We start from the raw sequence: 13,652 nt of genomic DNA, 5'->3' as shown, positions 1-13,652 counted from the left end.
GGGCATGCTGAACTGGTAAAGCCATCACTGAGTCATGGTGACTGCAGACCCCTGAGTGCACAAACCTTCAAAATCCACCAGAGTTAAGCCAGATGTGGTATTGCTTATGAATGGCAATCTGTTGAACCAATGATGCTTTGGTCCTGTCTAGTACTAGAGGCAAAAGTAGGAAAGTTAGCCTCAGTTAAATGCAGGAAAAAATGAACTGCTTTGGTTGAACCTCTGTGTGAGCGCTGCCACTCAGAAATAAAGCCATGCTTTAAGGTGAACTAAGTGAAAATGGATTCAAACTATTCTGTTTGTGAATAACAACAGCTGCACAAAGCTTGAACATGCTGTAAATTCATTCCTTTAGTTGATTTTAATGTCCTATGGAGATATGGCCACAGAGATTTTTGTTAATGGGTAGACTGTATTTTGAAGATCTGTAAAGGTCTTGAATTGTGAGTGCAGCTATGTGCAACTTCTGTAGCTTCCACTAAATCAGCTTCTACTGGCTTATAATTTGTATCCAAAATAAAATAGATTTTTTTTTTCAGTTAGAGGTGTTGCAAATGTTGTGAAATATGTGACTCTTTTAATGAGTATTTGAATTTCAAAACCAGCAAAACTGATTTCTTTAGGTGTTTTTTAACAGAAAATTAGCATCTTGCCCAAGAATCTGATGCCTGGTTGAGAGTGGTCCAAATTAAAAGGGATGGACTTAAACTGCTCACAGACAGTGTCTGTAATAGAAAGTTGATAGATCACTGATTAGATCAGTGCTAGCAGGCACCCCCATAACAGGGCTGCTGTTTTTAACTCAGCTCTCTGGCAAAGGCTTTCTCTGTGTAAAATGTAAATTAAATATAATTCTGGCAACCTTGGTTCACTCTAGAAAAGCAAAAAATCTTCCAAGTAAGTGTTGAAAGCAAGAAGCACAAGCGAAAATTGCAAAGCTCAACAGGGCTGATATTAAATATAATTCTGGCAACCTTGGTTCACTCTAGAAAAGCAAAAAATCTTCCAAGTAAGTGTTGGAAGCAAGAAGCACAAAACAAGCGAAAATTGCAAAGCTCAACAGGGCTGATAAACGTCTGGTGGCAGAGCAGACACGAGGCTGGGTGAGAGCTGGTGGTCTGGGAGGACTGGGGAGTGCAGTGAAGGCTGCTCATCCCATTCTCCCATGTCCCTTGCAGCAGTTATCTGCTTCTTGCAGAAGTGACCAAGGAAGTTTGGAGCTGACCACATGGAACACTGGTTTGTACACAGTCCAACCCCTCACTTTGTACAGTAGTTATGAACAGAGTATAAATATTATCCCTTTTCCAGACCTAGCTTGTGAGATGGGAGTTGGATACCAAACCTCAGGGACAGACTGCTGTCCCAGAAGGGTCCCCTATGGTAAGGTTCGTGACCTTGGCCAGTGCAGGTGCTTCCCTGGGAGATGAAGCCTGTGATTGCAATCCTCTTGTAGAGCTATACAGCGAGTCTGCAGGCTATTGCATTTATTGTAGGCAATCTTAAAGGTCGTGTGCATGTTGCACATGACTCAAGTGTGCACCTGGCTGCTGCTCCTGCCTGTGGGCAGAGCTCCAGCAAGGGCTGTTTGTGCACCCGCTGTCGGACCTGTGGCCACGGCTCCCGTGGGCAGAGCTGCTCAGAGATCAGCCCAGCTGAGCCCCCCTCATCTCTGAGGACAGGCTAGAACACAAGGGGGTTCGTCCCTAACCGAATTTATCCAGCTCTACAGGCACCATTAAGTTTGCCCAGCAGCAAGAAACAGGGTAAGAAGGATTCTGAGAGATATCTAGAGCTAACCTTGGAGATGATCAAGAGGAAAAAGCCCACAATATGCAGCAATAGCTCATATTCGTGAGGACATATCTTAAAAAGAATATGAGCACACTGCTTAATGAAGGATTTTCAGCCTACAGAAAACAGTGTAATGAGAAGTTTAAGATTCTGAAGGGAACTGTGCAATTCAGGCAATCTCAAACATCTTGGTGTGCCCATGACAAAACACTGAAATGCTCTGACTTCCTAACTGAATCACAGATTTGTGGCTTTGAAGTGGAAATTTGTTTTAAAAAAGAAAGAACCTGGTAAAGCAGACTTGCAAAGCTTGTATTGGAAATTCAAACACCTCTCTACTTTGCACTGGCATGAGAAAGCACCTTGTCCATCTCATGGCTTAGGAATGCTTTTCCAATTTACATGCAATAGATAAATGTTTCTGTAAGGAAATGGAGCCCTTACCTTTGTTAGAGATTTTTCCTCTTGAACAGTCCTGTAGTCTAAAGTTTTAAACAGTGAAAGTAGAAATAAATAAGCACAGAAATAAATGCAAGTAGCAGTAACACACTGGATCGGAGTAGAACATCTGGTTATGTAACAGAAACAGAAACCAGAGTGGTGTAAACAAAAGAAAATAAATTAAGTCAGTGTGAATGTTGAACAAGTTTTTCTTCAAGCCACAGAACACTGATTCTGTGTCTCTTTTCCCATAAGAAGACTGTTTCTGTGGCTCTTTTCCCCAAAATCCCCTAAGTCCTTCTGACCTGAATAGCTTCTGTGCATTCTTCTCCAGTTCTGCACAGGTACTAATGTAACTGCATTACTAAAAAAGGGTCAGATCCCAAGATCTCAGAGCTAAACCTGGTTTTCCCAAAGTCTGAGATTATTCACAGCTAGGTTATGGTTTAGATGAGCTGAAGAGGGTCAGAATACAGGAATAAATTTGAAGTAGGAACACTAAGGTGTTCCCAAACTCCTTAAACTTTTTAGCATTATAAAGTCCAAAGCAGTCTAAATAGGGATGGGCCACATAAGCTTTATGAATTTCACCCTTCTAGTCCTTCCCTTGCAGCTGTTCTGCTGACTGGCTTCAGCCCATAGTCCAGATTGACACTTGTCTTGGGAAGGAGAGAACAACTGAAAGTTTCCTGAAAACACCTAGCTAGTCTAATTCTGCAAGACTGGTTTATTTGTGTAGTGGAAATAATATTTCAGGATCCTGTTTTTTTTCTTAACAATTCAGCACTTATTCAATAATGTTTCATTCAGTGGCTAATGATAGACACTGTTGTTTTACATACACAAAACCAAAAGGGCTGCACCAAATACCATTTACTTGAGGGGCTATATATATTCAGCTAACAAGTGATACATTGAAAATATATTTCCAGTGTACTGGATTCTGTAACACCAGGACTTTCTGTCATTTTGAAGAGCACAAGGTATTTTCTTAGATATGTTTTCACCTTACTGTTTGCCAACTTTGTCATAAAACAATTTATAACAAAAGCAATTCTGTTTTATAATAGTTTTTCATAGCTGGTATTTCAAAGGAGAAGATAAAGGAACACAGTAAACACAAAACTACATCCCAAAACACTGTGAAAAATAAAAGGCTTACCCTGTTTTTCCCACCCTTGCTATAGAGGTATCTTCAGGCTCAATAAGTAAAGGAGGAAGGCAGATTATTTCTGAGCAATGAATTCCACAGCATGGGGGCATAATGAGTAAAAGTGTGACCACCTAGTGCTTAATATCTGACTTGAAAGAGACAAGAGAATCCATGTGTTTGTCCCCAGGAATAAACAAAAGCAAAAAAAACCACAAACCCACCAAGACTGATGGGGAACTGGGTTTTAAACCAGCCGAAATTGAGGGTGACAGCACTGCTGGTGTGTGCAGACCACTGTGAGGCCTTACGAGGCTTATGGCAGGCTGTTGGACTGTCCCGGGTTCTGTTCTGCAAGGGAACAGATGGCAAATGTTACAGGACGTGTGTGTGATGCTGCTGTTGTTTCCATGGGGTGAGTGGCAGTCTGCCCACCACCACGGCCAGGTGTCTGTGTCTGGGTGATGGGTCTCCTGAGCGGTAACCCGGCTGCCGCATTCGGATTTTTGGAAGCTGTGTGTGGTCATTACGTGACCAAATCTACCAAATTGCATGCACTGTGTGGGATTTAAAGTGATTCCTGGTGTAGTTCTCAAATGCAGAGGGCGTAATGAAACTATGAGACAGAGCTGTGGGATAAGATGGGGCAGCATTACCCAGTGTAATTGGGGCAGCTGAGCAATGTGATGATACAAATGTTATGGGCAGAGGTGGAGGAAGGGCTGCTACAACACACTCTCCCATCCCTGCTGAGCTGCTGCAGGGGTTTGTTCAGAGTTTCATGCTGCTTTCCTTAGCCCTCTGCAAGCCTTGCCTGCTGCATGGAGACCTGGTGAAGAAGAGGTGGTGCCACTGCAATCTCAGCAATGGCAGATGTATTTTTTAAGTTTCTGGGAGGTCCCACTCAAAGAAAGAATTCACTAACAGAAGTAACCGTAGGTTTTTAAATTGTTCAGCACAACTGTACAAGCCTCTCACCCATATTTAGTAGCCTACACACCCAGAAATCTGGTTTCCTGTTTCTCACACAGCAGCAGATGACAGTAATGTTAATTAATTAAATACCATCACTGAAGCTCTGCAGTGCTGTAGGGAGATTGTGGCAATGCAGATAACAAAGCTGGATCTGTTTACAGGCCTACTCGTGACAGTGAGGATGAAGAGGATGATGAGAAAAAAGGAAGAGGTTGTACCCTGCAGTATCAGCATGCCATGGTGCGAGTCCTCACCCAGTTTGTAGCTGAATCCTCTGAGTTTGGAGGCCACTTGACCTACATGCTAGGCTCGGAGTGGCAGTTTGACATCACTGACCTTGTGACTGATTTCATGAAGGTGGAAGAACCCAGGATTGCTAAGCTTCAGGATGGCCGAGTTCTGGTTGGTCGTGAGCATGGCATCACCACAGTCCAGGTACAGCCTAAGGTGTATCTGCAGCTTCCCTAGAGTTCTGGATGAACACACAAATAGCTAGTTAGCTCATAAAATTAATTGCTCTCAGGAAAAAAAAAAAATTAAAAAAATTAAATTCTAGATGTAAAAGGAAGATTGAATGGATTTGTGTTTGTACTATTTGTCACTTCCCTAAAATACCTTTAGGTGAAACTTCTGAAGGGATTTATCCATGTTAATGTGACTAGCAATGCAGTGAGATTTTCTGAATGCTGAAATAGGTTACTTGCTGCACACATCCAGCTTCTTTTAATTTAATTGGGACCTTATCAACCTCTTAGGAAATTTTACCAAACATCTACATGTTAATATGGTAAACATGCTTGAAAAATTAGTCCCTTTACGTTCACAAAAAGGAAACACATAAAATGGGCATAAAAATAATCTTCAGAAATCCTTCAGCGTGTTCTTGTTCACCACCTGTCTCTCTGATTGCATGCATTGCTTGAAAAATTAGTCCCTTTACGTTCACAAAAAGGAAACACATAAAATGGGCATAAAAATAATCATCTTCAGAAATCCTTCAGCGTGTTCATGTTCACCACCTGTCTCTCTGACTGCATGCATATTTCTTAATCAAAATAAAGGAGTACAAGCATCGAGGCTCTTCTTACTAACTGCAATGTCCAGAATGTCCCAGTCACACTAGGTTTCCTTTGCAGTCAACAGAAACAGGTACTTCATCCTCTTTCAAGCCTAAACCAAACATCACACAGGGGTCAAGGGATTTCTGCCATTAAAATGTCTCTCACTGCAATGACTATAAAAGAGCAGAAGGCAGCTGGCCCTGGTGCAGGCAGCTACAGTGTAGATTTCTCATTTTAGTTCAGACAAAACACACCTGAAATATTTTGGGGTTGAACCAGCTGCTTCTGGCATCAGTAGAAAGATGATTCTCCTTCTGAGCATGTTAGAAACAAGGTCTTACAGCAAAGTGACAGGATTCCTTTGGCATTGAAAAATGCAGACAGGCACCCAGCGGGATTTTCAGAGTCCTTTTGCAAATCTCACTTTCATTTCATTCAGGTCCTCTGTCCCTGTAAAGGCACCAGGCCAAGCTGCTATCAGCCAGGCTTTGTAAACTTATTTATTCCTTATTGAGTTTCGGTATTAATCAGTGTCTCACACTATGTCCTGTGCTATACTGCATTCATAGAAGGTTTTCTAGACTACACAAAAATTACTTTAAAAAAAAAAAAAATCAATTAAGTTTGATCTATGCTCCATTGTTGAGATGAAGATGCAATTTTTAAGTGATTGGTTGCTTTATTAAATGATTTTCGTAAATAAAGTAATTTAGCAGCAAATGACTGTAATGTCTTGAGGGGGACATCAGTTATAGCTCATACACGGGTGTGACAATCCCAGGGTTAATCCAGAGTGTTCTGCTGATGAGAGTGTAATCTTGCTTTGCAACACAGTTGTTACTGTTTCATGCAAGGTGTTTGTTCTCTCTTTCAAGGTTCTGTCACCCCTCTCTGATTCCATCTTGGCAGAGAAGACAGTGATAGTGCTAGATGACCGTGTAACCATTACAGACCTAGGAGTACAACTAGTTTCAGGCTTGTCCATCTCCTTGCAAATCAGCAAAGGAAATAAGAGAGCTATTGTTTCTACCACCTCTGCATACGATATCCTCCATACTCCAAAACAGGTACAGTGGTGTACGGAATTGTTTCCTGTGCTTTGTCAGAAGCTAGAGAAAAGCTACATGCTGTAAATTTTGGACAGCACATACAAGTATGACTTTGTGAAAAGCAGCAACTTCACACAGTAAGGGCTGTCCACCTTACTGCCCAACTCCCAGGGGTGCAAGCACCCGTACAGAGTGACCATTAAACTCTTCAGAACCGTCAGGGGACCTGCACAGCACAGGGAGAGCGGTGGACGTGCCTGTGCCTGCACAGTGCTGTAGGAGGCATCTGAGCATGTGCCACCCTTTCTAAGGGAAAATACAGCTCTGCTGTGTGGGCAGAGGTACGAGCCATAGCGGTCTCACAGAGTCAGTTCAGCCAGAAGGACTCCTGGCTGCATGAACAGAAGTTTTCATGATCTGCGTTGCTGAAATCTGATGAGTTTGTGGTTACTTTGAACCGTATAATCTGAGGAATTAAATAGCTGTCAATGAGACCACAGAATAAATGACATAAATATGGCATTAGAACTGCAGTATTACAGAAATTCCCCAGTATTGGTCCTTTATAAAATGAATTAGCCAGGACCTTGGAACTAAGATTATTTTCATCATGAGGCCCTGGCATTCAAAGGAGGCTTCTCACTTCAGACTGAAAACAAGAATTGTCAATTTTGTCAGCACTTTTCATTAAATTCAGGTGACCTTTTCTTTGATAGTTCTTGAAGATGAGATAAATGCATAAGTGGTCTAGAGAACACAAGTCTGCAGGAAGAAAATGAGGAGCAGAGTAGACGTTTTTTTCTCTTAAAAAAAAAAAAAAACACAAAAAAAAAACCCAAAACAACTAAATAAACCCAAGTTAAACTCTGTATTTATTTTGCCAATGTCAAACAGACTTAAACAGCAGAGTGTCTGATATGTGCTTCCCTTTCACACATTTTTTTCTGCTCCTCTCTCCCCCCAGGAGGCCATAGTCAGTGCTTGGATTCTGTTCAGCGATGGGGCAGTGACGCCACTAGATATCTATGACTCCAAGGACTTCTCAATCACCATCACTTCCCTGGATGAGATGGTGGTATCTGCACACCAAAACCTCCAGTCCAGATGGCCTGGGGTAGTGGCAGAAGGGGATGGGCAAGGACCTCTGATTAAAATCGAGCTGGTCATCAGTGAGCCATGCCAGAAGACTAAGCGGAAGAGCATTCTTGCTGTTGGGAAGGGAAGTGTCAAAGTGAAGTTTGGTCAAAAAGATTCTGACCAAAAAGGAAGCACTAATGACATTGATGACATGGATAAAGATTTTAAAAGCCATGCAAGCAATTCTATAGAGAAACCTGCAGAACAGGAGAGGACAGCACAAGAGTGGTCCAAAACCCAAGAGGACATGTTCAGTCATGAGGACAATGCAAACAAAAGCACAACTTTCGTATCTCCCATTGACCAGGAGTCTCTGGAGGATGGCCAGCTCCAAAATAACCCAACTGCTTTCACAGGTTTCCCTACGCAAGTAGAAATACCAGGAGAAAACAATCCCAGTGATCTCACATTGACTTCGAGAGGATTAACAGATTTGGAGATTGGCATGTATGCCCTGCTGTGCGTTTTCTGCTTAGCAATCTTGGTCTTTTTGATTAACTGCGTGGCGTTTGCGTGGAAGTACAGGCATAAAAGGTTTGCTGTGAGCGAGCAAGGCAATATCCCCCATTCCCATGACTGGGTCTGGCTTGGAAATGAGGTTGAACTGCTGGAAAACCCAGTTGACATTTCGCTCCCGTCAGAGGAGTGCACTACCATGATTGACAGAGGAATGCAGTTTGAAGAAAGCAACTTTCTCCTTAATGGGAGTTCTCAGAAGACTCTTCATAATCATATCCTCAGATCTTCTGAGTACCTTTGTGAAAAAGAAGTTAAAAGTGAACCTATAAATCCTTCTGGGCCAAAGCAGAAGCGAGTAAAGTTCACTTCGTATACAACGATACTGCCGGAGGATGGAGGCCCCTACACCAACTCAATTCTATTTGACAGTGATGATAATATTAAATGGGTATGCCAAGATATGAATCTTGGTGATTCCAAGGAACTTAGGGACTATATGGAAAGACTGCAAGACAATATGTAAAACTACTTTCTTATGTTTGTAATCACCTTTATGCCTTCTGTTTATGGATGGTGGAGCAGTCAGTCCAGTCAGCAATAGGAACAAGACAGTCCAACCTTGGAGTTACTGAGATGATAACCTGATATCACTGAGCAGGTACAAGAGGCTGGCTGAGTTAAACCTGTTTCACCACAAACCAGGATGTGCCCCTAAACCAGCTACCTGTAGGTGTTGGAGGTGTCACACACGATGGCTGTTTTTGTATACTGCCTGGTACTAGCAAAATGCTAATACAACTACGCTCAGACTCAGAGGAGACTTCATTTTTTTGTCATCTCTCATGATAAATGGTAAATCAGAAAAGAAAGGGATATTTGTTTGCATTGATTTTTCTAGTCGTCGTCCTTTGTAAAGCACAGTGGACATTTCTTGCTTACAGCCTGAAACGAGGCTTTAGAAAAAAGGATCTGAATGAATCTGATTTTATTGCCTATGTGCAATGCAGCCAAGTAGTCTTATTATTTTTTACAGATATAAAAAAAACCATGTGGTTAATTTCTTTTCCTATTGTTTATGAATTTTATTTGACTTAGGGAACATTAAATATTTTCTTTGAAGGGTTTTTTTTGGCTGTACCAAAGTGTAGTACAGTAATATTTATAATGATTTAAGTTTACTATTCATCTGCATCAACCCCTAGAGATACCTCCTTCATCACTGATTATCCTTCTCCTTTCCATATGGGTACATGGGTCGTTAGTATTTGAAACATAGAAAGGTATTAGAACTCTTACTGGGAAAGGGTTGTATCTTCTTACAGGGAACTGTAAATACAATAATAAACCCTGGAAAATAAAAATCAAGGAGTAGCCCTGGGTTTACTTTGGTCATTACTAATATGAAAAAGTAACCTGCAACAAAACAGCACATACTTCAAAAGAAAATGCTTTGCTGAAACAGCAGCTTGGTTGACAATATGTATTATTAACAGAAAGTCAGGTGTGGTATTGAAACCACATAGGGTTCAACAGAATAGGAAGGAAATTTCCTTCTGTTCCTTCCTCCTGCTGTTGCTCTGTACTAGTTAATAGCAGGACAAAGTCCAGGCTCCATGGCTAACACTCTGGACCTTGTCTGAAACATCTCTGACCATGAGGCTGTTAAAGAGAAAAACCTCACACCATGTTTCATTAACAAAAGGAAGAAGTGAAAAAACAGAGACACTGAGCACATTATAAAGTGACTATTCCCAATTTTAACAAGGAGAACATGCTGGAGATTCCAAGCTGCCATTTCATGTGCATTACATGTTTGTTGGTTTTTTTAAATTTTTTTTCTAACTGAACAATGACTGATAGGAGTTCAAAATGACAGAAAAAAAAATAAATCCTGACTCTCCATAATAGTTACCAAAACCAATAAAGCACATGTTCTTGTGATGGATCCTGTGCAATAAACACAAGATCCAAGTCACAACTGCCACACACAGCATACTTCCCAGCTTGCAGGTAGAGCAAGATAAGACTTGAATGATATAATTCAGTTCTGGTATTAGAAAAGGCCAGACAACCTTAGCTATGGGAAATCCTGCATTTGGATCCTGACCCACAACACCTTTACTCTAACTACTGCAAAACACAAGAACTGTAATGGTGAGACTAGAAAGTGAGGACACCAGGCTTATATAAGTGATTAGAGACTTCTGTTTGCTGCTCTGAACTGCATAGCGAGGGGATGGCATCTGTTATAATCTAATTTTAAGTAAAGAAAATCATAGAGTACAGAAATGCTTCTAGTTTGTAAGGGATGGAGTACTTGTGCATCAAATGAAATCTTGGGTTGTTTAACAATGATGTTCTGTCCTCTTTAAATGATCCAGATCTTGTAAGGAAATACTAATTCCCACTATGATCCTTATTACTAACAACATAAAAACCTCTTTTTTAGAATTTAACATCTCTCCCCGACATGTTGTTTTCTGTTTGGCCCAAACATAAATCAAGAGCATTGTTTGCACAGCAGTAAATGAGTATAAATCAACCACAAATGAATCTAGTCTTGATATCAGAGGAAACAACTTGCTGATGTTAGTTGCAGAGGTCAGAGTGCAGCTATTTCCATGGCTGCATATCTACCAGTGGGACTGTGATCTCCCAGCAGTGCACTGGACTCCATGAGCTGTCTCTTCACTGTGGTCCCAGTTTGGCCAGGCACACCAGCAGATGCTGAGTTCCAGTCCCCAGGCAGTGGCACATCCCATACCAAGTGCCAAGGCACTCACAGGGGTGTGTGGCTGCTCTTCTCCCTCATCAAAGGGAATGGAAGGCAACAGCTTTATTTACTTGTTCAGGAGAGTTCTCTGCAAGGGCTACAGCTTGACAGACCAAGGATCACTAAGTTAAGGTGCTGTCTTGGTGAGTCCTGGAGCTTGCACCTGAGGCCTAATCCTGGGGTGTCCACAGTACCTACAAGTGACTATACATTCGGGCTACACGCTGGTGTAGGAGGAAGGATAGTCCCACCTGCAGCGTGGTCATTGCTAGAAGCCACCCAAAGAGACCTCAAGCCTTTCCAGCATTTGCCTGCCATGTGTCTTGCAAACCTTTGTGCTTTCAGATGGTGCTGCTGAAGGCAGTTATAAATGCAGGTTCCAGCACTGTTAGTGTTGGACCAGAACTGCTTCCAGCCTGGTGTTTGAGCGTGCATCTAAACTACCCTCTGGAGGAGAACGTGACATGTAACTGGGGTCTGGGGGTAAAGTCCTAGTTCATACAGCACCTGTCAGCACGGGGTTCTTCACCCTGAAGTTGTTAGGTGGCTCAGTGGCTGAATGTTGAGCTTCGTGAGAGTCATGACTTTTGCAGTCATAGGCATCCTACTATCCCAAAGTTTAACTACAGACATCTATCCCAAAGTTGAAGTACAAGTGCAGCCCATGAGAAGGGAGCACAGCCACTACTGCTGCTCAGTTAAACAACAGAACCAGATACAGCTGCCCAGAAAAATACCTCTCCCCAAATCCAGCAGTGGGGGAAACAAAATCTACAACTGCAGTCATACAGCCTGAAAAATGGCAACACAAAAACCAGAAGACATGGGAATGAGAATTCTATTCTTCATAAAACTGGGATAATGCCAATAAAATGGAGTTACTCTGGATTTGTACTGATTTAAGCATTTATGCTACTTCTCATCAAATCAAAAGGAAAAGAATTTGGATGAATGTATTTGATGCAAAATATAGTTCTGAGTAGATCAGTCCTTTTTAAATCAAGTATCTAAAATCTTAGTTTTAAATTATGACATCTTAAATGTAAATAAATTTAATTTTAAATTATTTAGTCCCCCCCACAATTTTCCGATTCAACTAATTTTTTTCAATTACTCTTTTCAAATAAAGTCTTTCATTCATGGAATATAAAATATTCCACTTTGCTGTTAAATGAACAGCTTTTATACATTGATAAAAGGGCCTCCACTTTTGAGAGTACAAAGCAAAGGTAGCCAAATGATCAAAAGACACAAGATGTATATATGCAGGAAACTAGGATTGTCTAAAAAAGAAAATAGAAACTATACTGACAGATTAATTAGAATTATGCTCCAGTAGGTGTCCAGGAAGGCAACACCTGTGATTTCTACTGAACAAACAGCCCATCTTACTCAAGGCATGTATAGGGGAGACATGGTGAGCGAGTTTCTTTGCCTGCTAGCAAGCAAGGGCTGTGTGTAGGATCCACACACGTACCAGGAGACACCCAGGAAACGTTCTGTAAGCAAAAAGTGGATTAATGGACCATGGGGAGTTTGTGAACTGTAAAAATAAAGCTGATTGCCAGACCCTCAGCTCTTGTAAGCAGAGCTGAGTGAGGGATTTGTGGCAGCTGAACGCTGGCATGGAGAGGATGGAGGAGCAAGAGCTCGTGGCTCTCATCTGTGCAGACCCTTTTGTTTCATTGGCCATGGCACACAGCCTGGCTCCACGTGGCTTGTCCACCCTTCTCCCTCATTGCAGCCAGAACCTGGGAAACCAGTGCACTGCTCTCCTCTTGAGGTAGAACCACACAGATTAACATTTTGAGCTGCTGTTTCTTAATTCATCAATCTTACAGCCCTATGACACAGTACAAGCAGTCCATTATAGAATGGAAACCCCTGTATTTCAAGGTAGAGTACCCTATGAATGAAATACCAATTTTTCGTAGCAGATATGCTCTTTTCTGAAATATAAATCATGTGCACTACATTGAAATACACTAGAGTGTATTGTGAAATGCATACATTAATTGCTGAGTCTATAACACTGAATATGTATATACATCACGCCCAAGATATTTATACAATATAAGTCTTAGATGTATAACATAATGAATTCTGTACAAAATAAACTGTAAGTTAAGACAATGAAAGAGAACTTTTATATCTGTGTAATTTGTATGCTGATTAAGTTATTTGAGCTTCAGTTTTCATCATTAAATATGCCCTTCAAAAAAATACTTTTCTATAGGCAGATGTCTGAAATAAAGGTTTCACTCCTCAGAAAAGAGGCAGCTGAAAGACTGTGAAAGAAACAGATTCTGCTGGAGAAATAAACATAATGTTCATGTGATATATTTTTTTTTAAACTGACTAAACCCTTTTGTGTTTGTACTGGTCAGGCTGATCTGCTGGTTGGGTTGAGGGTGGTGCCCCTGCAGTGTGCACAGTAAATCAGTGGAATCACCAGCATACGGATTGCTCGTGTGCCCCCGTGCTCAAAGCCACACAAATTACCAATTATACAGTCCTAAGAGTTTCACCCAACCTTCTCTGCAAAAGGTGCTCCAGCCCACTCTTCCTGCAGTGAGAGATCCTTTCCCAGCACCAAATGGAAAGAACAGATGAACATATTAAATGACCATTGTCTGCAAAGAACAGTAGAGGATTTAAAGGGAAAGGGAGTAAAGCTAACCTATCCCTTGAGCTCCCCAGTGTGAATCATCACAGGTCAGATTTTTGCTTCAGTGTTCTGAATTTCCATGTGTGTTCAAGGCCAGGTTGGATGGGGCCTTGCACAACCTGGTCAGTAGGAAGTGTCCCTGCGC

General features: G+C 41.5%; 1 protein-coding gene across 1 annotated transcript in view; it reads left to right on the top strand.

Annotated features, from left to right (window-relative positions):
* Positions 1–8,589, top strand: part of TMEM132B (transmembrane protein 132B) — a gene marked incomplete at its 5' end in the record, with an annotated part of 178,881 nt that extends 170,292 nt beyond the window's left edge. The window contains 3 exons of the mRNA XM_008949343.1: positions 4,522–4,795; positions 6,297–6,488; positions 7,435–8,589. Coding sequence (XP_008947591.1) covers positions 4,522–4,795; positions 6,297–6,488; positions 7,435–8,589 — 1,621 coding nt within the window. The remainder of the gene's footprint in view (positions 1–4,521; positions 4,796–6,296; positions 6,489–7,434) is intronic.
* Positions 8,590–13,652: the final 5,063 nt, after the last annotated feature.

This window comes from Merops nubicus, unplaced genomic scaffold (genome assembly GCF_000691845.1).
Source record: "Merops nubicus isolate BGI_N331 unplaced genomic scaffold, ASM69184v1 scaffold181, whole genome shotgun sequence".
Lineage (NCBI taxonomy): Eukaryota > Metazoa > Chordata > Aves > Coraciiformes > Meropidae > Merops > Merops nubicus.
Note: the sequence above shows the minus strand (reverse complement) of the source record. Positions and strands in the feature narration are given on the sequence as shown.